Source organism: Acanthaster planci, linkage group LG04 (genome assembly GCF_054643075.1).
Source record: "Acanthaster planci isolate LZ-2023a linkage group LG04, COTS_SCS, whole genome shotgun sequence".
NCBI classification, from domain to species: Eukaryota; Metazoa; Echinodermata; class Asteroidea; order Valvatida; family Acanthasteridae; genus Acanthaster; species Acanthaster planci.
In genome coordinates, this window is record NC_141780.1 from 21698277 (window position 1) to 21723918 (window position 25642).

At 40.9% G+C, this 25642-nt stretch overlaps 1 protein-coding gene and 1 non-coding gene across 2 annotated transcripts in view; both read left to right on the plus strand.

Moving 5' to 3' along the window:
- Positions 1-25642, plus strand: part of LOC110983660 (WASH complex subunit 4-like) — a 48301-nt gene that overhangs the window by 18470 nt on the left and 4189 nt on the right. The window contains exons 16-36 of the mRNA XM_022243096.2: positions 864-971; positions 1880-1921; positions 2027-2075; positions 2606-2661; positions 2987-3066; positions 14386-14491; positions 15697-15813; positions 16495-16663; positions 17249-17403; positions 17771-17845; positions 18521-18715; positions 19715-19868; positions 20305-20371; positions 20792-20878; positions 21018-21081; positions 21199-21282; positions 22123-22219; positions 23434-23528; positions 23849-23935; positions 24712-24817; positions 25155-25223. Of these exons, the coding sequence (XP_022098788.2) occupies positions 864-971; positions 1880-1921; positions 2027-2075; positions 2606-2661; positions 2987-3066; positions 14386-14491; positions 15697-15813; positions 16495-16663; positions 17249-17403; positions 17771-17845; positions 18521-18715; positions 19715-19868; positions 20305-20371; positions 20792-20878; positions 21018-21081; positions 21199-21282; positions 22123-22219; positions 23434-23528; positions 23849-23935; positions 24712-24817; positions 25155-25223 (2062 nt within the window). The remainder of the gene's footprint in view (positions 1-863; positions 972-1879; positions 1922-2026; positions 2076-2605; positions 2662-2986; positions 3067-14385; positions 14492-15696; positions 15814-16494; positions 16664-17248; positions 17404-17770; positions 17846-18520; positions 18716-19714; positions 19869-20304; positions 20372-20791; positions 20879-21017; positions 21082-21198; positions 21283-22122; positions 22220-23433; positions 23529-23848; positions 23936-24711; positions 24818-25154; positions 25224-25642) is intronic.
- On the plus strand, positions 22666-22738 carry Trnaa-ugc (transfer RNA alanine (anticodon UGC)). The gene has a single exon. It is a non-coding gene; the product is annotated as a tRNA-Ala (tRNA).

The following is a 25642-nucleotide window of genomic DNA, read 5'->3' on the forward strand; positions in this document are numbered from 1 at the left end:
TTCCAAACGTCCTGTAAATGAAAAGCTACTTCAAAAATGTCCTCAAAAAACAAATGTGGTTTTTTGAACGTAGGTTAATTGGAAGAGATGTCATGATTATGTTAGCACCACACACACACCGATATATATGCATATTGCACCTGTTATTAACTAATCCCTGCCGGGGATGCTGGATCCGGACATGTATGCTTTATATGCCTGGCAGGGGTCTCTGAACTTGGACAAAGGGAACAGGGCCTTATAACAAAAGACCATACTCGGAATAAAAGACCAGGCTGCTGGGAATTACCGACATTTTTTCACCCTCAAAAGTGGAGATAATCCAGCCTTGTTTTGAAACAGTATACCACGGTTTGGGGCATTTAGAGCGAGCGGATTACCACCGGGGACAAAAGCAGTCCACCACCGCAACGATGAGCCACACAGCACCGCTGCATGCTAATCTGGCCCCTATTGAAAAGAGGTCAAAAGAAAGTTATATAACACCGCACAATCTGGGCTCTTTTCACAAGGCTGCAGGCCTGGCTGAAATACTCAGGCATCAATAGATTTTGTCTGTCAAGCTAGAGTGGACACTAGACAGTCCTTCACGTGTTTGTAAGTGTCCAGTAAATGAAGATAGGAATTGTAAAAGAATTTTGAAAACAGAAAAAAATGATAAATATCCCGGCCCAGCATCATCAACATGGATAACTGCCCCGGCAGCAAGTTGCTAATCGATAGTGGTGGCTCCTTTTTTGATCACCAGATTAAATCATTTTGCAGCATATAAACACTAAAAACCCAGTAGAATTTTGCTTTGGACTGGCACTTCTATAAATATGTAGCAGAGTATGACACCCTGTCTCATTTGTGCATTGCAGTCTATTGAGCATACCTTCCATCGGAGAACCATGCTGGTAGCTGAGTCTATCACTCACATTATCCAGTACCTGCAGTTCACATCGTTAGCTCTGGTCAATGGGGCAAAGGTGAGATATTGGAAACCATTTCCTCCAGAGTTAGGATCAACCCAGCTCATGTACATGTATGCAACAAATCTTGTACAATTTCCTTTACTCTTCAACCTTTCAAGATCTTTCCAAATCCACTTGGAAGTTGTGGAAGATTTTGCAGGATGAAGGAAGGTCCAACCCTGGCACTGTGCTTGTTTGTAGGACTGTGATAGCGTTGAACCATAAAAAGGTTTTTTATTCTTTTTTGACCATCTCACAGCTTGTGGATTCCAGCCCCCCAGGCAAGATATCGATTGTCTAGTGTTCAATGTGTTTGAGTTTTGGCATACATGTAAAGACATTCGTGATAAGTACATCTGTGAAGGTTTCATTGAGAGAGGTCAGTGTTAAAACAGCATGTGCCCTAACAGAAGCACGTCCATGGCTATTCACTGACCAGCAGCGCACGTGCGACGATTTTTTTCCAATTGCCACAGCTGTACACCAACTCATGCTCATTATACTTTGTTCTTGAATGAAACTGGCTCGTTGAATCTGACACAGGATTTTGTTAATGTCATTTATAGCTGACAGTCTTTTGTGTATATATGTATATACGTTCATGTGCGTCAAGCACATTTCAGGCCGATCAGTCATGGAAAAGTCAGCCTTTAGCAAGAGCAGTGTGCCCGATTTTCATAAAATTGGCATCTAAATGATTGTAAGACATTACTCAAAAACCTCACAAAGGCACAAACAAAAACTGTGTCGTTGACTTTCCTGTATCAAAGAAAGTTTGGAGGATCAGGGAAGATCCAAGATTGCTATGACAACTGAACAGGGAGTTTCAAATGGATACCAAAGGGGGAACAGTCAAGACACATCTGGCATGTGCAGTTGTTGAGATTGATTTTCCTTTGGCTTTTTTGGTTTTTCTTTTGTAGAAGCGTATCATCTCAGACAAGAAGTACAGTGAGAAGAGATTGGTGAGTAGCTCTTGTAAATGCGGTAAAGTGGACTTAGATTGTGCTGTGAACTTCATTTAAATGCTATTCGTTATTCATCCTGGGCTTATTGTTTTTTAAATCCAGGATGCCCTGTCAGCACTGGTTCTCGTGGAGAATGCACTTAGTGGAACAGGTGAGTTAACTAACCATTACCATGAGGGGAGTTAACTGGTATACTTCAACTGTCTAGCCATTGCCATGATGGGAGTTGACTGGTATTCTTCAACTGTCTAGCCATTGCCATGATGGGAGTTGACTGGTATTCTTCAACTGTCTAGCCATTGCCATGATGGGATTTAACCGGTACTCTTCAACTATCTAACCATTGCCATGATGGGAGTTAACTGGTATTCTTCAACTGTCTAGCCATTGCCATGATGGGATTTAACCGGTACTCTTCAACTATCTAACCATTGCCATGATGGGAGTTAACTGGTATACTTCAACTGTCTAGCCATTGCCATGATGGGAGTTGACTGGTATTCTTCAACTGTCTAGCCATTGCCATGATGGGATTTAACCGGTACTCTTCAACTATCTAACCATTGCCATGATGGGAGTTAACTGGTATTCTTCAACTGTCTAGCCATTACCATACCCTGAGTCCAAACCTCAAGTGTCACTTTTTTTATACTAATTTAAAACTTTCCTTTTCCCTTCCAGCCACAAAAGAGAGGAAGCTGATTGCAAATCTGGCGCTGCACGTTGGCACTCAAATGGTGAGGTTACAACTTCTCCATCACTTTGGCATTGAACTCTTGCCAATTTTTGTATATGTTTGGGATGTTATCTGCGATAACAGTTAGCTCGGTTCATCCTCAGTATAGGTTTTGGGTGTTAAAGCCAATGTAATGACCAAAGTGTAGGAAAGTTTCTTATCTGCTTAACCAACTTATCTTTCTAGATGAAATGAATTTAATACCTCATACCCCATCCCTTATTCAAAGCTTCAAGTTATTCTTCATTGCTGTCAATTCTTAGACTTACAGTAGTGGACTGGATTTCAAGTAACCCCAAAATATTGTCTGCATGTTATGCTCTCAGAAAGCCTTCAAGGAAGATGAGCTGGCCTCATACCGTACCACAATGAACAAGCTCTTTCTCATCAGCGACCTCAGGGAAAAGTAAGTGATTTTTCTGTCACCATCTTCATGCAAAGAAATTTTTTTTAAATAAAAGGAAAAAATTAAAAAGAAAGTCAGCCCAGCATTGTTTAAAGAGAGACATTGAGATGAAGGTCATTTTTAACTTCACGGTGTGATTTCTGTCAATGTGGACCATTGTAATTGTTTTTAAGTCATTAAATGTCTCCTGAGTGGTTCAGACATCCACACTAGTAAGCAGGGGTTCGTTAGTTTAAATTTAACCTAGCAAGTTTGTGGCTTTTTATCGTTAGCTCCCCGACAACACTGACTTTAAAGTTCTTATATAATTTGTCGTAAAAGAGCGCTCCTGAATTCCGTCACTTTGACCCATCATTGCAGCACGATTTTAAAACTCGCATTAACTTCAGAGGGAAGTATTTCAACAAGCTCTTCATAATAATTCAAGTTTTGGATGTCTCTCGAAAAAATTCTTCTTGCATTTCAAAAGGTTTTTCCTAAATAACATAGAACTCAAACTCAAAAGCGTTACTGAACTGAACTGGATTAAGACTTGTGCAGTTCAATTTAATACTACTCTCCATTCAACACTTAGTACATGGAACAGTGATTGGTTATTTGCCACATTGAAATAATATCCTAAATTTACAAGTTTACGACCAAACATGTCATACGCTTGATAGGCTTGATAGAAACTACTAGAGATAGAATATTGCTACTTTAATTCACACATGAAAAGCATTTGAAGGTAAAGCCATATCAGCAAATAGTCATACATATCAGTAAATATTCAGCATAATGGGCTGTACCCTTGGCAGAACCATGAGAGAACCAAGTTCTTCCCAGAATCCTTTGGTATGAGATTTAACTGATTCAAAGAACTCTGTCACAACGTCAAAACATTGTCACATTTTGATAATTTCCTTCTTCTCTTATCCACTTTATGTTTAATCTTCGTCTGTAACTTTGAGACTAAAGGTAGAGTCAAACTTCTGGAGGCGGATGGGATATGTCTGGTTAATCAACCTCAAATGTACATAATTACCGGCATGTACATCTCAACCAGAATATCAAGTGTACATGATTATGAGCAGAAAATCTTTTCAGATCTGTGAACCGTAATCAGTCGTGCCAGTGAAATGTATTTCCTTATATGGCAGTTCAAAAATTCTTACTGTTATTTAGTTACTACTCTGTGTCAATCACATACAGTTGAACCTTGTTACTAAGAGGCCCCTTCGATTTTTTTAGATTACTTTATTATAACAAGAACGTTGTATTATCTGGAATGAAAACAATGAAGAACAAAGGATTGGGACCTAAAAAGTCCTTATTTTTGGAAACTTTACAATATCATTAAACAGTGCACACAATTGTATGCGTCGAACAGTTCTGGTTTTCAAATTGAAGATACGAAGCTCATTATGTGGTTCCCCATAGCAGAAAAGTGATTGCCAACTAATAAGGCAAAACATATTGAAAGAACTTTATTGCAGTGTGAAAACATTGTCACTTTTTCTTCTTTCTTAACCTAACCCCCTAGGCCTTTTTACTAGGAACCATCCTCAGTCCTCCAAAATCTTCCGATTTTCGACATGAAAAAATTGCATTTAACCTCAATCCTCCAAAATCCACCAAAATTTCTTGAAAATTTTTTTTGGAGATCTGCCTACTGCCTCAATCCTTCAAAATCCTCTGGCAATTCCTGCCATTACATTGAGGCAGTGCAAAGGGCATTTTTGAGTAGTGCGGTCGATTCAAAAGAAATATTGTGCTAAATTCATGCATGACTGAGCAAAAACAACACAAGGTCTAACCCACGACCCACGACCTTCATGCATAGCATCCTTTGCAATCAGCCACGCACTTTTGCCGTTCACCCTCATGATCTGATTATAGCAAGTGTAAAATCACAAACTGTAAGTAAAGCTTCAATATTAAGCATATCAGAGCGTGATGAGATTCAAATCTCCATTTTGCACATAAAGTAAAACTGCATCAGACAGTAGCTATCATACCATTTACCCATGCTCTCCATGAGAACGCAGTATTCTTTGACATGGGGGGGACTTGGTTCCGTTTCATACCATTTCCGAAAAGCACTGCTACTGCCGTCCTCCTAGACAAAGCTCCTGTCATGATTCTTGTCAATTAAACCAATCAAGAACCTCTGAAAACCAGCAACTTGTGCATAATCCAGGAGGAACTGGTTCTCCTCTTCACTGGCAACCGATGTCAAGTGAGCAGGCCTCCCAAGAACAGAGAACTCCTTGCAGTAGGCCTCAGCATTGTCAAAAGATAACTCTTTTTTGACGTAGAGATAGCAGTGGTTGTCATGTCGCAGCCATGGTGGTTCACATCCAGCCCTTAAACCACTGTTAGCATTTTGTGTGGCTATACAGCTGCCGTCTGCTTTGATTTGTTCAACAATAAGTACAAAGAGAATTGCATAGAAACCAGCCCGTTGTTTGCTTGTGAACGCCATGTCAGTCATCATGCCTCTTGAGTCTTCTGATGGCACCGTTTCTCTTGAAAAACGATTAAGTATTGAGACAGTTTGAAGATTAGGAGTGCCTAAGATGAAAGTGGCAGTCTGCCTTGCATGTAGGCATCCTCAGATCTGACTTATACCTGCCATTATAAGGCCGAGTTATTTGGCTGTAACTTGAAATCATGCCCAAGTCAGTTGTGACTGCAGCCACTTCCTATAGAGTCACGTGTGACTTCAAAAGCCACAGCCAAGTAATGTGGACACGGCATAAGATTACAACAGGTGCTGGTGACCATGGCAACAATGCGGCCAACTCATTAACTTCTAATGTCTTCAATAAGCTACGTACTTGTAACATACATGAAACCTACTGTACTGCCAAGGAAAGATATTGCCCTAGATAATGTGTAACTCTACATGTTGATCACAGGTTTTATTGCTTTGCTAGAGCATTTTCGAAACGAGTGGATTCAGCTTGGACTTAGGTTTCGTTTTGAAGCAGCATTGGAAACCACATGTTCAAGTTCTGACTGGAACCAGCGAAACCAAAGTCTAAGCCAAATCCACTCGTTTTAAAAATGCTCCTAGTGATACTAGTGAGATGGGGCATCTGTTTGCTGAGAAGTCTGAAAATTGTCTTGCTTTGTTTGCTGAAAAGTCTGAAAAGTTTCTGGCTTTGTGTGAAGGTACAGTATAGTTTTCTCTTTGCTTTCTGTACAATATGAAGTCAGAACCAAGCTCTGAGAGGTCTGTAACTTTAAGACAACTCAGTTAAAACATTTTGTTTTTAGGTTACGATGTGTCTAGATTTAGCACAGCTTGCTGTGTGTTCATTTCCCAGTAAGAACCTCATATTTAAATGTTATAATTATACAAACTTCACTGATAAATACCCTCTAAACTTCATGTACATGTAATTAAAATAATATTAACTGTACAAATTTCTTCACATTGCCACTGCAAGGTCAAATTTCCTATTTTATCCCAAAATTATTAGTCTAAAGAAAATTAGAGAGTTACTAGCACTGCCATTGTGCATAATGGTTTTAAGTAAATCCTCATTTTACAAAATTCATTTTTTTGGGGGAGGGGGGTGAGATTTGCAACAAGCCAGTTTGGTATTTCAAGAAGCCAATGGTTTTCAGGAACAAAGCATGTGCGTGAGTCAGCGTATGGCTGCGCTGATAGGACATGACGCTGATGTGGATGTACATGTAGCTGTTCCTGAATGGCCTTGTTTATGCACTGTTACAATTCCAACTAGCTCATTATCATTTTAAAGATAACGGAAGTAACACTATCGGCAAATTCACAAAAATGGGACTGCTAAATAATCCTTGACTATCTTCCTTAAAAGAAAGTAGATGACAGCCGGTCAGTCTGTAAAATATTTCGGCTCAGAATGCAACTGATTTTGAGAAAACAGAAGTTTCACTCTCTTTGCTAACAGTAGTCGGTTGACCATTAGTTGAAAGAGTGTTTCATTTTACACACCACATCCATTAATGGGTACCAGTTTTAATGGGTACCAGTTTCTGTGTGTGGTCTGCACAGATGTAGGAATCTGAATACATGGGCAATACCAAAAGCAGCTAGATCACCAAAAACATTATGATAAAGTGAGAATGTGGATCAGTTTGAAGTTAAATTTTTGTTTATGAACACAGAATTTCTTGACCCAAACATATTGCTATCTCAGTGTTACTCTAAAGCAAAGTGGTATACTATAGTCTAGTCTGTTGACTGTGCATGCTTGGTTGACATGGCTGCTGAGCTGCATGCTTTGTAAGAGACTTAATTGTGTCAACAAAAGCTATGATTTCCAGACGTTAAACCTTCCGTGTTTCCAGCTGTAATTTTCTCTGTGCCCATAACTATTAGTTAGGCGACTGAGAATAGGTTTTAGACTTGCAATTGACGACATGTAAACTGATGTGAAAATGTGGTCATGATGCGGCGATGATTACACATGCACATGTATATGAAAGTATTCACATGTATGTGAACACACGAGTCGACTACAGTACATGTAACTTCACTGCTCAATGAAGTGTTTTTGAATCCACAATGCTACATTGTCCAAGAATCACATTACTCCAAGGTACATTTACTGATTACACGTCCCCGCTCATCTGCAGACCCTCCCCTTGTGCATTGTTCGCGCGCTAAGAATACCCTGTGGTCCATGGATTGCTGCAAGACGTAGCAAAATTATTTGACCATGATGCATAAAAGATCAGGTTGTTCACATCATCAAATAATTGATAAATCGACTCATTTCATTTCCTGTGCCAGGATACTTACAATCTAGTTTTTATACATTTCACTTCAAAACTTGAATGGTGTTTTCCAAAACACAGTGGATGTCATTCCAGTCACCATCCTGTAAAAAGTGAACACAGAATTCTCCATTTCTGAGAGGACTTGGCTCCATGCTGGACCGTTTCCCAAAAGTATTTTGTCTGCCATCCCACCCAGACAAACCACCTGTCTTGATTCTTGTCAATCAAACCAATCTTGAAGTGTGTGGCTGCTTTGGTGTAAATCAGGATAAATTGGTTCTCCGCTTCACTGGTAACCGATGTCAAGTGAGAAGGCCTCCCAGGTTTGGAGACATTCTTGCAGTAGGCCTCAGCGTAGTCAAAAGCTTCCCTGGTTTTTATGTACTGATACATGTAGCAGTTGTTGTCGTATTGCAGTCAGGGTGGTTCATATCCAGTCTTTGACTTGTGCTTATCAATGCAGTTGCTCCCCACTTTGACGTGATCAACAATTAACTAAAAATGCACGGTTGTACTGCTGTGGTGTCCAATCTCACAGTAATCATATTATCACATGGCACTCCAACATCTTTTGAAGGACCTTTATACGTTTATATCTGTGCTGGAAATGTTGTATCTTTGGTCCGTACTAAAGAAAGAGTTCATTTGAAAGAAAAAATGTTTTTGAACCATTCATTCTATTGCAATTTTGTATGATGAGTTGAGATTTCAAATAATTCTTCCATCATCTGATGGAATATATTAATTATCTTCTTGGGTCTTGTATAAATTTTTAAAAAATCTGCCTTGCAAATGCTGTACAATTTTGTAAGAATTTATAGAGCTGCAGTTACTTCAACCATTCCACATAACAAATGGCTCAGCGATGACATTTGCACTTTACACATGTTAAAGATAAAATAAAATGTGAAACTAATGCGGAATAATTTGATTGCCACGCGATGGAATTCAAATCCCAATTGTACACATAAAGTAACGTTTAAGATAACAGAAGCCATCGTACCATCCACTCGCCCTAACAGAGAGAACACAGTATTCTTTTTGAGAAGGGGCGCTTGGTTCTGATCCATGCCATTTCCGAAAAATGCTTTCATTGCCATCCACCCAAACAAACCGTCTGTTACGATTCTCGTCAATCAATCCTATAAAGAAACTCTGAAAACCGGCAGAACTTGCATAGTTCAGGAGGAACTGGTTCTCCTCTTCACTGGTAACCGATGTCAAGTGAGCAGGCCTCCCAGGTTTGGAGAAATTCTGGCAGTAGGCCTCAGCGTCATGAAAAGATAACTCTTTTTTGACGTAAAGATAGCAGTGGTTGTCATATTGCAGCCAGGGTGGTTCACATCCAGCCTTTGATGTGTGCTCATCAACACAGTAGCTCCCCACTTTTATGTGATTTACAATTAACAACAGGAGAACTACACACAAAATGGCCCATTGCATGGATAGGGAAGCCATTTTTGTCGCACTTCTCCCAGCGTACAAGTATAGTTGCAGTGAGACTTTTGGCCTGAAGACAAAAAAATTCCCAGATGAAATCTGTCCTTGCTTGTGCAGGGAGCCACAGATTTGATCCTGTTAATGACAGACATTGGTTGCCATAGCAACAGTCTGAACAATTCATGTGCTCCAATAATCTTTCATAATATACAAAACTGACAAAGAACACGCTTCCAATTTTCATGATCTTGACCATAACAATAATAATTCCTTTGTGCTAGAGCAATGATACTGTCCTCTGAAAACGGGCAGAACTTGCACAGTTCAGGAGGAACTGGTTCTCCTCTTCACTGGTAACCGATGTCAAGTGAGCAGGTCTCCCAGGTTTGGAGAAATTCTTGCAGCAGGCCTCAGCATTGTCAAAAGCTGCCCTGGCTTTATGTACAGATAGCAGTGGTTATCTTATTGCAGCCAGGGTGGTTCACATCCAGCCTTTGACGTGTGCTTATCGATGCAGTTGCTCCCCACTTTGATATGATCAACAATTAACAACAGGAGAATGGCACACAAAATGGGCCCATTGCATGGATAGTAAAGCCATTTCTGTCACACTTTTCCCAAACTTGCTGACAGCATACATGTACAAGTGTAGTTGCCCTAGGTTTCCCTCAAAATAAGTCAGAGGCAGCTGGCCTGAGGAGCAAATTCCCCTCAAGACATGTTGTGATTGATAGTCAACCAAAGTTTTGATTCATTTGAAAGCAGACATTTGGTGGCCACGGCAACAGTCTTAGCAGTCTACACACTATTCATCATTTTCTATTATGGTAGAAAGCTGAACAATTGCTACAAATTATACTGCTCTAAAGCCAGTCAATCGAAAGCAACATGAAGGCCAGGCATTTCCAGTCAGCTCAACCTTTACACGTGTACGTGTACATTTTTTGCTTCCCAGCTTGACTAACAAAGGAAACAAATTAAGCACTGTAGGACTGTTTATGCTTCAGTAGCACTTCCAAGCAGAAGACCCTTTTCATTTTGCCTACAGTTGGTATGGGCAGCAAAACTTTGCAGGAAAAAAAACCACCTTTTTGTTAGGATTTTTTTGCCTCAAATTCATTCAAAATGTACATTTGGTAGATTTATTATGAAGAGGGTTGTATTTTCATGAAGCATTAGTGCATTGTTGGGTGTTTCATCGGCTACTTGGGATTTTCAACACTTAATTATTTCTTTACTTGGTAGTGACGGCCAGCCATAGTTTTAACTGCCACTCATTGGAATAATGCAGCTGTAATATGAAAATGCAGACCTACATTGTATACAGGTAATTCACTGATAATTGCTTGCACTGAATGGAACTGAAAATTGAACAGCTGCAGACCTGCCTGAGACAGGAAGGACTTATGATGTGGCCAGGCCACGGAGGCTGTAGCTTTGTTGAGTGTTACAATGACACACTTTCTTGGAAGATAGTTCAGGGCAAACGAAAAGAAGAATTCGGGTGGGAAGGCCCGGGCTTCACCTGACTTTTCATTGGCATAGCCACCAGTGTGTATCTTTCTGACTATAAACATTCCTTTGTTTTGATGGCAACAATGATGCCTTTGATATGACACTTGAGTACACTGTATGTCCCCACAACAATTCTATGGAGGGCCAGAAATGCATCTGTTGTAAAATCTCTTTGGAATACTCTAGCAGTTTGCCAAAACTACCTTTGTCTCGTTAAGTTTTTTTCTTTCTCATACGCTTTATAAACAGGTTCTTGCTGGCACACCCTTTTGGCCATCCAAAAATAATCCATTTGGCTTTATCAATGACAGACACGTAACCATTACGTGAAGATGGTCCTCGGAAAATGCTACAACAATCATTAATGGGCATGACATGGTGATGACATAATTAGATTAACTTTTAGACAAGATGAGAGATGTCCTACCAGTGTATAGCAAGCACAAAGTGTTGAATTGGCACCATAGGACAACCGTATGTGGCACAAATGGTGATCCTTACACCATGTGGCAAAAATCAGCCCAACCACCTACATTGTAAGTTTACACTGTACATAAATGGTTGCTGTCCACATGCTTGGCTACTGCAAAATGGCCTGAATCAGAGAAATCATTTAGCCACATGGTACTTTGATATCTTTTGATTAAACCCTAAACATGTTCATGGATATCCATCAGCTAAGTTTCTAATTTTGTCCCTAAATTTCCTTAACAAAGCAATAGCTTATCTGGGAGGAACGTGTATTTTTCGAAACATTGACTCTACTACAATGTGTAATGAATTGATTTTTCAAATATTCTTCTGTCATTTAATGGAATATATTTATCATGTTCTCAGATCTTGCTTAAATGGAAAATGATCTGTGTGAAGAAAAATGCTAAATGTTTTGGGAAAATTAGGGAGCTGCAGTTATTTCAACTCTTCCGCATCAGTAATGACTTATTGGAGTTGCACTTTATGCATTTCCAATGATTGATTTTGTAGACAGTAAATAAATAGCCCCTGTACAATTTGATTGCCGTGATGTGATTGTATTCAAATCCTAATTTCACTCATAAAATAATATTTCAGGTAACAGTAAACATCAAACCATGGTTTCCATGAGAACACAGAGTTCTCCTCGAAAGAGGGGACTTGGGTCTTTTACTTACCATTTCAGAAAACCACTATTACTGCCATTCACCCAGACAAAGCCCTTATCATGATTCTGGTCAATCAAACCAGCAAAGAACCTCTGAAAACCAGCAGCCTGTATGTAATTCAGGAGGAACTGGTTCTCCTCTTCACTGGTAACTGATGTCAAGTGAGCAGGCCTACCAGGTTTAGAGAAATTCTGGCAGTAGGCCTCAGCATTGTGGAAAGATAACTCTTTTTTGACGTAAAGATAGCAGTGGTTGTCATATTGTAGCCAGGGTGGTTCACATCCAGCCTTTGATGTGTGCTTATCAACACAGTAGCTCCCCACTTTTATGTGATTAACAATTAACAACAGGAGAACTACACACAAAATGGCCCATTGCATGGATAGGGAAGCCATTTTTGTCGCACTTCTCCCAGCGTACAAGTATAGTTGCAGTGAGACTTTTGGCCTGAAGACAAAAAAATTCTCAGATGAAATCTGTTCTTGTACAGGGAGCCACAGATTTGATCCTGTTAATAACAGACATTGGTGGCCATAGCAACAGTCTCAACAGTTTATACGCTCCAATAATCATTCATAATATACCAAACTGATGAAGATCACGCTTCCAATTTTCTTGATCTTGACAATAACAGTAATAATTCTTTTGTGCTGGAGCAATGATACTCTCCTTGATAGCAATAGGCAGCAGAGCTGAGTACCACCCCATAACAAATCTATGGAGACTACAAGGAGACCAGGGAAAGTCAGCCGTTTTAATTTAAACTTTGTGAAGATTTTGCCATTTAAGATTTGTAAAGAATTTTTTAGACTCCTCCCTTAAACTTTGAAGACAATTGAGTCCAGACAGTCCTCAGTTCTTTAACTGTTTGAGGATTGGTAGCATCGTGCATCAAACCATGCACCACTACCTCGTCCAAAATTAATGGAGAGTCAAAAATCATCTTCCCCACATGCATGTCCATGTCCAAGGTAAGAGAAAACTTACTTTTTCTGAGTTAATGATTCAGTTGGTTTTTTTGAGATTTCACGTCGTTGAGTCATTATTTGATGGAATATAGTCATCATTTTCCTGGGTCTTGCCAAATCGAAAACCTGTGTTTTACATTTTGTAGATTTCTTTTGTGTGCTGTGATTATTCCATCTCTTCTGTTTCATCAATGATTTGACGGAATTACTTTTATACATCTCATGTATTTCCAAGGATTTTTGTGACAGCAAAGTTGAAAACAAACTAACAACTAATTATATAACAGGTTTGCCCTTACCCAACGTATATTAATAAGCACTGTATGCTCAGTGCGTGTCCGAGAGCTTGTGAAAACATCTTAACATCTCCCCAACGCAAAAATACATCTTAATAAAAAAAACCAAACTAACAACTGCTTGACAATTTGTTTGCCACATGTAATAACATTCAAATCCTTATTTGACACATATAATAATAATTTCAGTCACAGTAAACATCAAACCATGTACCCATGCTTTCCATGAGAACACAGAATTCCCCTTTAAAAGAGGGGACTTGGTTCTGCTACATACCAGGTCAGAAAACTACTGTTACTGCCGTCCTCCCAGACAAAGCTCTTATCACGATTCTTGTGAATGAAATCAACCAAAAACCTCTGAAAACCAGCAACTTGTGGGTACTTCAGAGGAACTGGTTCTCCTCTTTATGGATGCCAAGTGAGCAGGCCTCCCAGATTGAGAGACATTCTTGCAGTAGGCCTCAGCGTCATTACAGTCTAACTCTGTTTTGATATAAAGATAGCTGTGGTTGTCATATTGCAGCCAGGGTGGTTCACATCCAGCCTTTGATGTGTGTTTATCAATACAATAGCCCCCACTTTGATGTGATAAACAGTTAACAACAAGAACATGGCCTGTTGCATGTCTCAGGAAGCCATTTCATTCCCAAATTTGGTGACGGCATGCACAATTACTGTTATCGAAGCTTTCTGTCAAAAACAATTCTGAAACAGTTAACCTGAAGACAAATTTCCCAGGTAAAATCTGTCTTCACGTATGCATGTAGTGAGCCACCGATTTGATGTTTATCGATGATTCAATTAATAGCAGGGATGTTGGTGGCCATGGAAACAGTCTCAGCAATTAATGTGCCTCGGTAACCTTCCATAAACACACAAAACTGATGAGGATCACGCTGCCAATGTTCCCATTCTCTGTAACAAAAAAATTTCATTTTACTTGAGTAAGGATACTGTGCTTGATAGAAAGTGGTTACGCAGTGGGGTTGAGTACCACAAAGAGGCCAAAAACATCTGCTGTAAATTATTCTGTGTTGGATGTTCTAGCAATTTACTGAAACAGCCTTTACTTTTGTTCAGATATTTCAATATAAAATGTGTGAGGATTTTTCAGACGCCTTCCACAGAATTCGTACATACCTAAGATATAAGAGCTCCTGTTAAATCATCATTCAACTTTGATCACTATTTGTGTGTGGTTAGGTTGCGAGAGGCGTGCGATTGTAGCTTCCTGTACTGGCATCGGGTCGTTTTTCCTCTCTATCTGGCTGATAGGTTTGAGAATGCAGTCGACGCTCACAGGCTTCATGTAAGAACATATCCACTTCTTTTCAAACAAACTTGAAGAATCTGACTCTGAAAGGGCCCACTCACAGCTGGGCGGAAGGGGCATATTTCGCATCCCTTCCCCTCCAGTTCTCAGCTGTCCAATGTTCGATCTTCTGCAAACATCGCATGCATGTAGAGACATTCAATATAAATTCAAGCACAAAAGCTACGAATGGCCAAATTTTCATAAACTTGGTGTCACAATGATTGCAAGGAAAACCTCTGAATGCATCTCAGTGACGTCAGAGAAATTGTCAAGGGTATCTGTTACTCCCCCTGGGCTCACCTGCAGTATGCTGACACTGAGTTGTGTAGATTCATACAATTAGGCAGTTCAAAACTCTAATGGGAGACTTTTAGAGGCTGGTGGCAGCAGACATATTGGTCCTTTGTCACAGTATTGCACATGCTCAGAACAATATGCGTTCTTGATTAGAACAATGCACACATGGTCAGAACTGATAAAATGGGCCGGTATATTTGCTGCCACCAAGTGTCTCAATGTCTCACATTCGAGGTTGTATGGCCGTCAGTGATTGTAAGCAGAGCTTCAATACAAACGTGGGTTATGAACAATAGTTTGGGCACTGGGTAATGTGAAACCCTACAGCATTTTTGAAAAGAGTGGATTTGGCTTAGACTTTGGTTTGGTTGGTTCCAGCCATTTAGAAGTAGGGTTTGAAACTACTCATTCAAGCTCTGACTGGAACTAGCAAAACCGAATCTTAGCCGAATCCACTCATTTCATGCTGTAGACTTTGAGTAAGTGAATTTGTGCTGGTGTTGTGCAGAAAATTTTCAGGCCTTGTCAACAATATCTTAAAAGTGTATTTCCACCGAGGTGGCATTTTATCAACTTGATTTTGAATTATGCCCTGTCTGATTGTGACTGTAATTGCAACTGGAACGTTCATGGAAAAGTACGGCATATTCAACAGGGCTTGAGGGTTTTGTGGTAGGCCTCTGTTTACTGACGCATCAGATGTTTGAAAACACCGCGCTGCAGTAGGAAGGAAGTTATTAAAAAAGCCAAGACAGATTTCTGTCATGCATTACAGCGTAGTTAGAATGCTGCTGATTCACGTCTGCGCTGTCTACCTCTCAGTCAAGTGTGAGGATTTGCCTCTTAAAAAAAAGTAACCGAAAGTACTTATGGTTAATTGAAGCCCTTTTACTCTTGTCCAGTACATGTTCGGTGCGCTAGCAGACTGTGTACCCCCAATTACCCAGTCCAAGCATCTGGAATCTCCACAACAACTTCTGGATTCCTTTGAGAAGGAAACCAATGCACAATTCAAAGAGGTAAGGAACAGGAAACCCCCCTCAACCCTCATGCCTCAACCCCCCTCCCCCCCGAAAAAAATGGTGCCAGCCACTTTGTAGTCTTATCACCACCACTTGTTCACACTACAGCCCCCCCAACCCAGGTTGAACTCAACCCTGGGTGAGCCTGTGGCCGCCCTGGGTTGAAAATTGGATTTTTTAAAACCTACATTCAATCCAGTATTTTTTCACACTTGTTTTTTGTGACTTGAGCTTATCAGAGTGAGTCAAACCTGGAAATGAGCACAAAAAATTTTCAACCCTGGTTGAAATTCTCAACCCTGGTCTGGAAAATTTTCAACCGCGAGATTCGTCTAGTGTGAATAGGCCTTACCTGGGGCGCGATGCTCCTTGGAATTTGAATGCAAAGAATGCTACATTTTTTTTTTTTGCACTGGAGGATTGCTGGAAGGTTTTTTTGCAAAAACGTTCACAGAGGTAGGATTGAGGAGATAAATATGTTGCCCCTTTTCAGATTTGGGGGCTGCACCTGACTTGTGTAGAATGTGGCTCAGTCCAAATCATTTGTCTTGAGCTTGGTCTAGCTCTTTACCCTGTGCCGGCGCAAGGATGTACTCTGACAGTAGATGCAGCCGTAGCTCACAGACTTCCATTTAAGACACTGCCTGTTTTAACGCATAAATTTTATTACTTTGTCAGCACCTGCTGGATCCACTGTGCCGTGGAGTCGAGACAGACCTCAGATTGTCCATTCACAACCATCTTCAGCTGGACAGTCGTAACCCCTTCCGAGTCCCCCTGCAGGACGTGTCTCACTTCATCAAGATGAGACCTATACGATTCTTCAACAACTTTCTGGACATCAAAGGTTCATTTCATAAAAAATTTTCAAACCTGTTAAAACCCAAACCTTAATTCAGGACGCGACACGTTTCCATTCGCCTTATTCCCCAAAATGTATGTTACTTTATATTTGCTCACATGAAGTGCAAACTCTCCTTTAGCCCTTGAATCATTCCTTAGCGCATCCAAGCTATCAGTCTACTGATTTGCAGAGTCAATTAGAGAAGTGGTTTTTACTTTGAAAATTTCAGATTTAAAAAATCTCCAGTCGGAAAGAACTGAAAAGAAAGTGTCAAATTTTACTGCAAATTTCAAAAATGCCATGTTTTCAAATGTGCTACCTTGCTGTGTTTTTGCAGAAATCCGGTGGTTCACTTCTAAAATTTTGTTTTGTGACTCACTAGTGAGCGAAGACATTGCAGGCCAAAGAACTCCATAACACTCATGAGTGAGTGCCCACAGCCAGTTAACCTTTTCCGTCAGTCGATATCCCAGCCTTCAAAGAGCCAGTTAATTAGCTTCCCTGAAGATAAAAGAAATTACAGAAGAGTTGCCGGTACTCAAAAATTAAAGAGAGTTTGTATTTTCTATAAAAACAAACTTTTTGTAGCTTCTGTCACCCACTACTTGGACAAGACCTTCTATAACCTGACAACAGTAGCCCTCCACGACTGGAAGACGTATGCTGAGATGAGGAACCTTGCATCCCAGAAGTATGGCCTGACAATGACCGAGGCACACCTGCCTACACAGACACTGGAACAGGTTCGTTACCTGTGGGAAATGTTCCACATGACTATTTAGAACTAAATTGTCCGTCAATTATTTTAGGTGGTTGCCAAGCATTTAGTTGTTTTGAATCTTCACTTGGATCTAAAGTAACGTAAATCAACTCCATTCACGCATTAGATGCGTAGTGATTTTGGCGGATGAAATCTTATTTGATGTTTTCCTCAAAGTTTGATCAATTGTTATTAACCAAAAGGTAGTTAAGATAAATATTGAATTGGAATTTGAAATTTCGAGTCTTTGTTATGTCATGTTCAAGAAAAAATACCTGCAACATTGTTTCCTGGGGGGGAGTTGGTGTTTAAATGAAGGATGTTTATCAAATGTTCGTTTGTTCTTGCAGGGCCTTGATGTGCTGGAGATCATGCGCAACATTCACATCTTTGTGTCCAAGTACCTATACAATGTTAACAATCAGGTAAGTACCAATATCCATCAGCTTAGATGATGTTCAGGGTTGTCTCTGTGAAAACAAAGTTGAATTTGACGACTTTCAATAGTAACTGTAGTGATTTCTTCGTCAGGTGAACACTTCTCCAGCAATCCAAGATGCAATTAGCAACCCTGTATTGTACCTCACGTGAGAAACCTCTCTCAAGACCTTTTCTGCCACTGGCTCTTCTTAGAGCCAGGACTTCTTCCTGATTGAGCTCGTACCCATGTTCGATCGAGGATCAGTAGTTAACGTGTGGTTGGTTCATGATGTGCCTAGCGCATGTGCCGTTGTCAGGTGATTTAGGCCCATGGTGGAGAAGTGGTCATAGGAAGGGCAAAATAAGAGAAAAGTTGATATCATTGTCTGCTAGTGACCTAGATATTTTCTTGTAACTGGTCCTCTCGGCACCGTGCTATGGCAACCAATGATGCAACCAACCTCAGCAGGCTGGTCGGAAATAGTAAACTAGACTAGTCCAGCCAACGTTGACTAGCGTACGTTTGGTTAGAGTTAGTCAAACTTTGGTTAACTACAGTCATTGGTCAAACTTGCCCTTGATTGAAAACCAGTTTCCAGACATCACGTCACTGTCTTTTCTGAGTTCCCAGAGGTACTACATACAATTCTATATCTCTTTCTTACTCTTTGTTCCTCCAGATCTTCGTAGAGCGTTCCAGCAACAACAAGCACCTGAACACCATCAACATCCGACATGTGGCCAACTCCATCCGAACCCACGGCACAGGCATCATGAACACCACGGTCAACTTCACCTACCAGTTCCTGCGCAAGAAGTTCTTCATCTTCTCCCAGTTCATGTACGATGAGCACATCAAGTCCAGACTGCTCAAGGTACGTGCGTACCCACAAAAACCCAAGTATGTTGGCACTACGTACCTACCGTGGACATTTCCTTTTTTCCTTGTAGTTACACCTCAGAGAAGAAATTTGTGCTTCTTGCACTGTGACCTCTCCTTGAAACATGATTTTTGATGATAATCCCTTGGACAGTTCTCTGTTTTGCTGGAAATAACTCTCACTCCAAATGCCTATAGAGTCATTTTCCGAAAGCAGGAAATACTGTGTTGACCTTGACAAGTTCCTATGACATTTTCACTGTCAGCACTGTGTGAACATCTTTTGGTCTCAGGTTTACATCAGGAATATCTTGCTCGTGAATTCTCTTGTTCTGGTTTTACTAAAAAACATTGGCTGTTGACAAGCTCCAAAAAAATCAGAGTGAGGTGCAATAACAAGCAGTTAGCGGGCAAAAGAAGAAAGCCAGTCGTGCTGAGGCCCGGTCACCTGATAACTACATGTGGTTGTGGTTACCAGCCAAATGTTGAACACAGGCAACAGGCTGAATAAAACTGGACAATCTTTGTCTTCCATTTTACCGCAAGTTGTTCCTATGCAGTTTGTAAGATTTGAAGCTTTGCATGGCGGAAGTACATAGGATGTAGGTTTGCGGGTACACCATGTAAAAATTCTCTTTTGGGAAGAGGTGTGGTTCTGAGAAGAACCGGTGAGTGTTCAACTCACCAAAACGTCGAGTTGAACACTCACCGGTTCTTCTCAGAACCACACCTCTTCCCAAAAGAGAATTTTTACATGGTGTACCCGCAAACCTACATCCTATGCAGTTTGTCCTTCTCTAATGCTAGACCGACTGGTTTTCATTTGATCTTGGTCCATTTGGGTTATGCTTTATTCATCACGTTGGCAGATAAACATTTCTGGTGAAGGAGACCCTTGTTCTTAAGTTGTATCTTGGACACTGTACTTTCTTCTGTCTAGAGTGGTCAAGTGTCATCTTTGTAATTCATGCAGCATCATTATACGTTTTGTTAGGACCTGCGTTACTTCAAAGAGAACAAGGGTGATCTTCACCAGATGTACCCCTTTGAGAGGGCAGATAAGTTCAACAAAGGAATCCGCAAGCTAGGATTGACACCAGACGGGGACAGCTACCTGGACCAGTTCCGCAATCTCATCAGTCAGATAGGTGAGGGGAAGGAACAGCTATGAAAGGAACTTTCAATTCACCTTAAAGTGTGACCATTTCCATTTTATCTTACGTTTGTGGTAAAGCAGATCTACCTATCTGGTTTGCTTTTGGAGACATCCCAATGCATGAATGATTTTGGACAAACCAAGATTAGAGAGAAGTTACCTTATTCATGATGTTTGATTCAGATGTATTTTATTCTCAAATTCATATTCTTAGTGACAATGTGTCAATGTCAAAGTTTCCTTATTTAATGTGTTTACTTTAGGGCCTCAAGATAAACACTAAACAAATGTCCTTGGTAATGTATTTCAGGCTCTTTCAGGAATGTTGGAGTTTAATATGGGTGGAAGACCTTTGTCATTGTTCATATCGATGTGGCATGGGATCTCATGAGACGTCAAATTTGTATTTTTGTTACCGTGCTTGGTAGGAAATGCTATGGGCTACATCAGGATGATCCGATCTGGGGGTCTACGATGCTGCAGCAATGCCATCCGGTAAAACAGCATTAGAAGGGGGGGATGACAGTATTCTATATTCTTTGATATATCAGAAAAAAGTAAATTTTTTTTTGTCTGTAAAAGACCACTGTGCTGCCAATTGTTTTGCTTGTGTGTCGTAATGTGTCACTTGGTGGTGAACATTGCATTGAGCTGCTACAAAGACTTGTGAACATCAGCAAAATAACTTGGAGGCAAACTCCTTTCCAGTTGTAGAGTTTATTTCTCCATAACAGGGTTCGGGGATGAGTGGGGACTTTTTTGGCCTCGCTCTATCTGGAAGAATTTAATGGAGACAAAGTAATCCTAGCTGACCAGCAGACAGAAATTTGTGGTGCGTGAGATTTGTTCTGAGATGAATCAGCCCAGTGTGGTTAATGCAGTGCATTCACAAATACCCTGTTTTTCTGGATCAAGGTTCGTGCCTGATATTGACGACATTGTCCAATTTGAAGAGCTGGTGTCCGAGGAAGGCCTGTCGGAAGAAGCGAAGACGGCAGCCAAGTGAGTCTTATGACAGTTGAATGGGGGGGGGCTGAGGAATTATCTGGCAAAGAATCATTATTATTGCATTAAAACGTACCCAGAATGTACTGTTTTCATGTGAAGAATGTAATTGTGATTGTTTTGATCATTCCAATAGAAATCTCGACAGCGTGATAGGCAATTTGACAAAGAACTTTGCCGAGGGAACTGAGTATTTCAAGGTAAATTGACTGTTAAATTTGATCAAGTTTTGAATAGAAGATTACCTTTGAATCTTTAATGGTGATAGTTTGTTAAGACTCAAAATGGTTATTTTTGTTCCATTCAATATTGTTCAGATGCTGGTGGATGTCTTTGCCCCTGAGTTCCGAAGCTCCAAGAACATGCATTTACGCCATTTCTTCATGATCCTTCCACCGCTGGTAAGTTAGAGCCGCAAATAATCGGTTTTCTTCTGTCTTTCAGTTTCTGTGATGAACTTGGATGAATGAGCTGGTCTGTTCTGAAATGAATGAAATGTGGAAGAAAGAAAGGAAGCCTTGACAACCTCTGTCCATCTGAAGAGATTGGTGTATATCCAGACAGATTCAAAGGCTCCATCATTGACATTATCCATCAAATAACTTTGATGCTACGGGTCTCAAGCTTCCATCTTGTAAGGTTTCTAGCCAGGCTCTTCCACAGCAACATCAGACAGTCTGTGTTTAATTCATGATATAGCAGTAAACAAATACTGTTAGACACTTGAGGACATGGCTGGGCACCTTGTCCAAGACTTCAGACCTACACATGTCATCTCTTCAAGCAGGTTGTCACTCTGGCTATTGGACACCCGTCGTGAGACAGTACGGAGATCTGTAGATTAACGTCAAGACAGCAACTTCAGAGAGGCATTGGAGGCAATTACCTTGATGTCCGCGGTCTTTGCCTTGACGCCCCTTGAAATGATTCCATATAGACAGGTTGATTCTCTAACACAGTCGCTCATTGTGAAAAGAGAAATGGCCTAGCCCATTTAAGAATGAAGTTCTTCACCCTGTAATCTGTTTGCTTCTGTCCTGTGTTTTCTCCCGGCTATTTTGTTACAAACCTTTCTGAATCTTCGTAAAAATTTTCCACTTTGCAGTAAACCAGGGATGCATTCTGTTCGCGCTGTTTATCAAGGGACTTGGGAGCCCATGTAAGATGACATTGACTCTTGCAACATCTTCTCAAACTACCTGGTGGATCTGAATGACGTTTAATTTTCCCTTCTTTGACAGACGTTGAACTTTGTTGAGCATGCCATCAACTGCAAGGACAAACTCAGCAAGAAGAACAAAGTCGGAGCAGCCTTCACCGACGACGGATTTGCAATGGGTATGTTAGTTGTGGAGACAAAACTCCTGCTGTTTCAAGGGCCAATGCCCCTCTTACACATGCTGTAATCTGTGTGTACTAGGGTTGGTGATACCGCATTTTCCTTTAAGAGACCTCTCCTGATTAGCTAAAATGTTGTACCTCAGTTGGTAGAACACTGGTACGGTGTTCCAGAGGTCGCAGGTTCAATTCCCGCTCCAGTCAATTTCTTTCTTTGTCTTTATAATCATTTATAAGCACCTAGTCAGTTTCCCTGTACAGTTTTCTTTCATAATATATGTTCAAAAAGCCATATCCTCTTTGAGTGATCCCTGTTCACCACTTCCCAGGTTGTATCGTGGTATTGGGGTGTGATCCCTGGCTACGTGGATTTTTCAGGTTTAATGTCTTCTGGCTAGCACCCCCTGAGCAGAGATATTGACAAATGGGAAGAGCCAGCAATGTAGGGCTGGATAGCTCAGTTGGTAGAGCACTGGTATTGCATTCCAGAGGTCACAGGTTCAAATCCCGCTCCAATCAATTTCTTTGTTCATCTTTATAATCACATATAAGCACCTAGTCAGTTTCCCTATATAGTTTGTTTCATAGCTAAAATGTCAGATTTGAATGGTCGCTAACTATTGCTTTTGCCCTCCTTTTGCTGTAACCGTCAAAAACAGTAAAAAAATTCCTTCCACTTGATTTCCCCCAGCACACGGACACAAATGGGAAATCTGACTGGTTTTGACTGATCGGTCAGGAATGTGTCTTTGCATAGGAGGGCTAATGTGGAATTTGCACCACTCATGAACTAGTCCCTGTTCAAATTGTACATGCAATGGGATCAGTTCACTTGGACCATTATCAAATCAGGCGTGCAACTTTTCCTCCAATCAGCTGATTTCCTCGTTGTTCGCTTCATACTCATGCCACTCACTTAAAATTGAAAAACACTGTCCAAAGTCATGTAAAGATTGGAATTTCCTTGTTTTTTGTCAATGTCCAAGTTGCATGCCTGTCAAATTTTTTCTAGACACCAGTTGACTGGTTGAAATCTAGTGCATGCGAGTGACCACAAAATGTCATATGTCCAAATGCCAAAGTCTTGAGAACATGACACTCTTGTGATCAGTTATTGTCCCTTAGGGCACATAGACGTGCACTGTTGCCCTCTTTTCCGGTCAATATACATGCATGTGTAGTATATCATGTTGCTTTGGTTGGTCCCCTTGCAGGTGTTGCATACATCCTGAAGCTACTGGACCAATATAACGAGTTTGATTCACTTCACTGGTTCCACTCAGTCAGCTTCAAGTACAAGAAAGAGAAGGTAAAATCGTTTGCCATCGCTCGCACAAAGTGCCGTTCTGCCGTCAAACAAGAAGAGTGAAATTAAAATTGAAGTAATCTAGTATTAAGCATTTCAAAGGGTACAAACAGATTTCTAACTCTGATTTCCAGTGATAACGTTAATTTTAAAAAAAAAAGTATCTCTAATTTTTGAGCTCATAATGAGCTCATTTTTGAGCTAAGACTGATTTGATTAAATTGGTGCTTAAAAATCTTATTTCCCGATCATCATATACAGTAGATACGTATAATAATGCAGCCTTCGTTTTTTGTTTGGTCAATTTCGGGTGGCATTTTTAGGAAGGAGTGAAGAAACAACAGGCTAATGATGAGAAACTCCAGCAGACGGTCAGTTTGACCATCAAGAGACTGGACACATACCAACGGGTAAGGACAAGGACGTACCCAATCCATTTCACTGCCAAGAGGACCCTACCCTCAATCTTTGTATGACTGGTTGACTACACCTTAAACTCAGAAGCATATTTGTAATTAAATGACATGTGGGCTCCATTGCCCCGTTCCCATCCCAAAATGTGTTTCTTTAAAGTGCAGATACTATTTGTGCTCATTCTGGCGGAAAGTGTTTGTGCTCAGTCCCTGCTGCACACTCAGTTCTCCCAGTGGGCATACACCGTGTGCCCCTTACTAGCTCACTGGTAGGCCTTACAGCAGGTCATCGGTAGTTCTCGTATACATAGATTCAGTGTAACTTTTCCCTGGGAATTACCCATCCTGGCCCCCGGCTTACTTTTTTAAACTGAAACTGCTGGATTTGGACAGGAAAGAAGGAAATCTGAGGAACAGCGGGGTAGAGAGTTCAATTCTTGGCCACATCTCTCTAAATGCAACCAGTGGACATGCAGATGAATCCAACAACGTTTCACTGGAAATTCCCGATGGGCGCCCTTAATGGCAGAAAGCACCGTGTGTTGGGTTTTGTACAGAACAGCTGTCATGGTACAATGGTTCTGTACAACATGTATCACAATGCCTTCCACCATTGGCGGGGGCCACTGCAAAATCAGTGACAGTATCACCGTGGTCACCCGATGCCTCAACAGTACACATGGCATACCGGTACATTGTTCAATATGACTAATATGATATGCTGGTTCCTTGAAGGATGAAAGACTCTTCTGTGTTTGCATGTATACTCTCAGGAGTTTGATCTACTGTACTACAGTCTGAGCAGTGCTCGCATCTTCTTCCGAGCTGACAAGACCGCCGCCGAGGAGCAAGAGGAGACAAAGGAAAAGGAAAAAGAAGGTAAAATAATAAGAGAAATTAACGGCTCATTTTCCTGGCCAGTTGGAGCTCCTGATTAATGGGGCAAGTTTGAAAGATTTTCCTGCTCCATTTTTTTTAACGTTCTTGCTCACTAATGGATAGTTCCAGAGCTTGGATTAAGAAGGGAGGTCACCTTTATTGTCCAGTTGAAAATATGTTTCAAAGTGAGGCTGTACCTGTAGGTATAGCCATACAGTCAGGCGCCTTCCCATGTCAAAGTGCTCAATAAATAAAGTAGATTCAGGGAGCCTGATTCCAAACGGCCATCTTGTGTATAAAGCGCATTGGTCGATCATGACTGAAATTTGTCTTTCAGAAGTTGCTGCGGGAGAGGCAGACAGCAGTAACCAACAGGCAGCCCTACCTGAGACACCCAGCAACCAAGGTCAGTCACAAAGAGACTTTGACACCTGACCTGACATATAGAGCACTATCTGGGCAGACAGTGATTTTGTTTTCCATACTGCATATTCATTATGGGTGCATTGTGAAGTTTACAATAGGTCATGTATCGTACATAGCAGGTTAAAGGTCACGAGGCATGACAGTTCACTGTACAACTTGTGTGGTAGATTGTTCAGTATTACTACGAAACAACTCCTTGGCAGATGAAGAGGCCTCTCTGGCGAAAGAAAGGCTGATGGCATTAAGTTTTCCAACCGGGTTCTTGCACGCATTCGGCGTGCACGCGAAGACTACACATTCTAGACTAAATTTGTTGCATGTACTCGGCATGCTCTGCATGAAACCCGCATCACCTTGCGCGCCTATGCAATGAGTGCATACCAAAAGACTGTCAGTTTC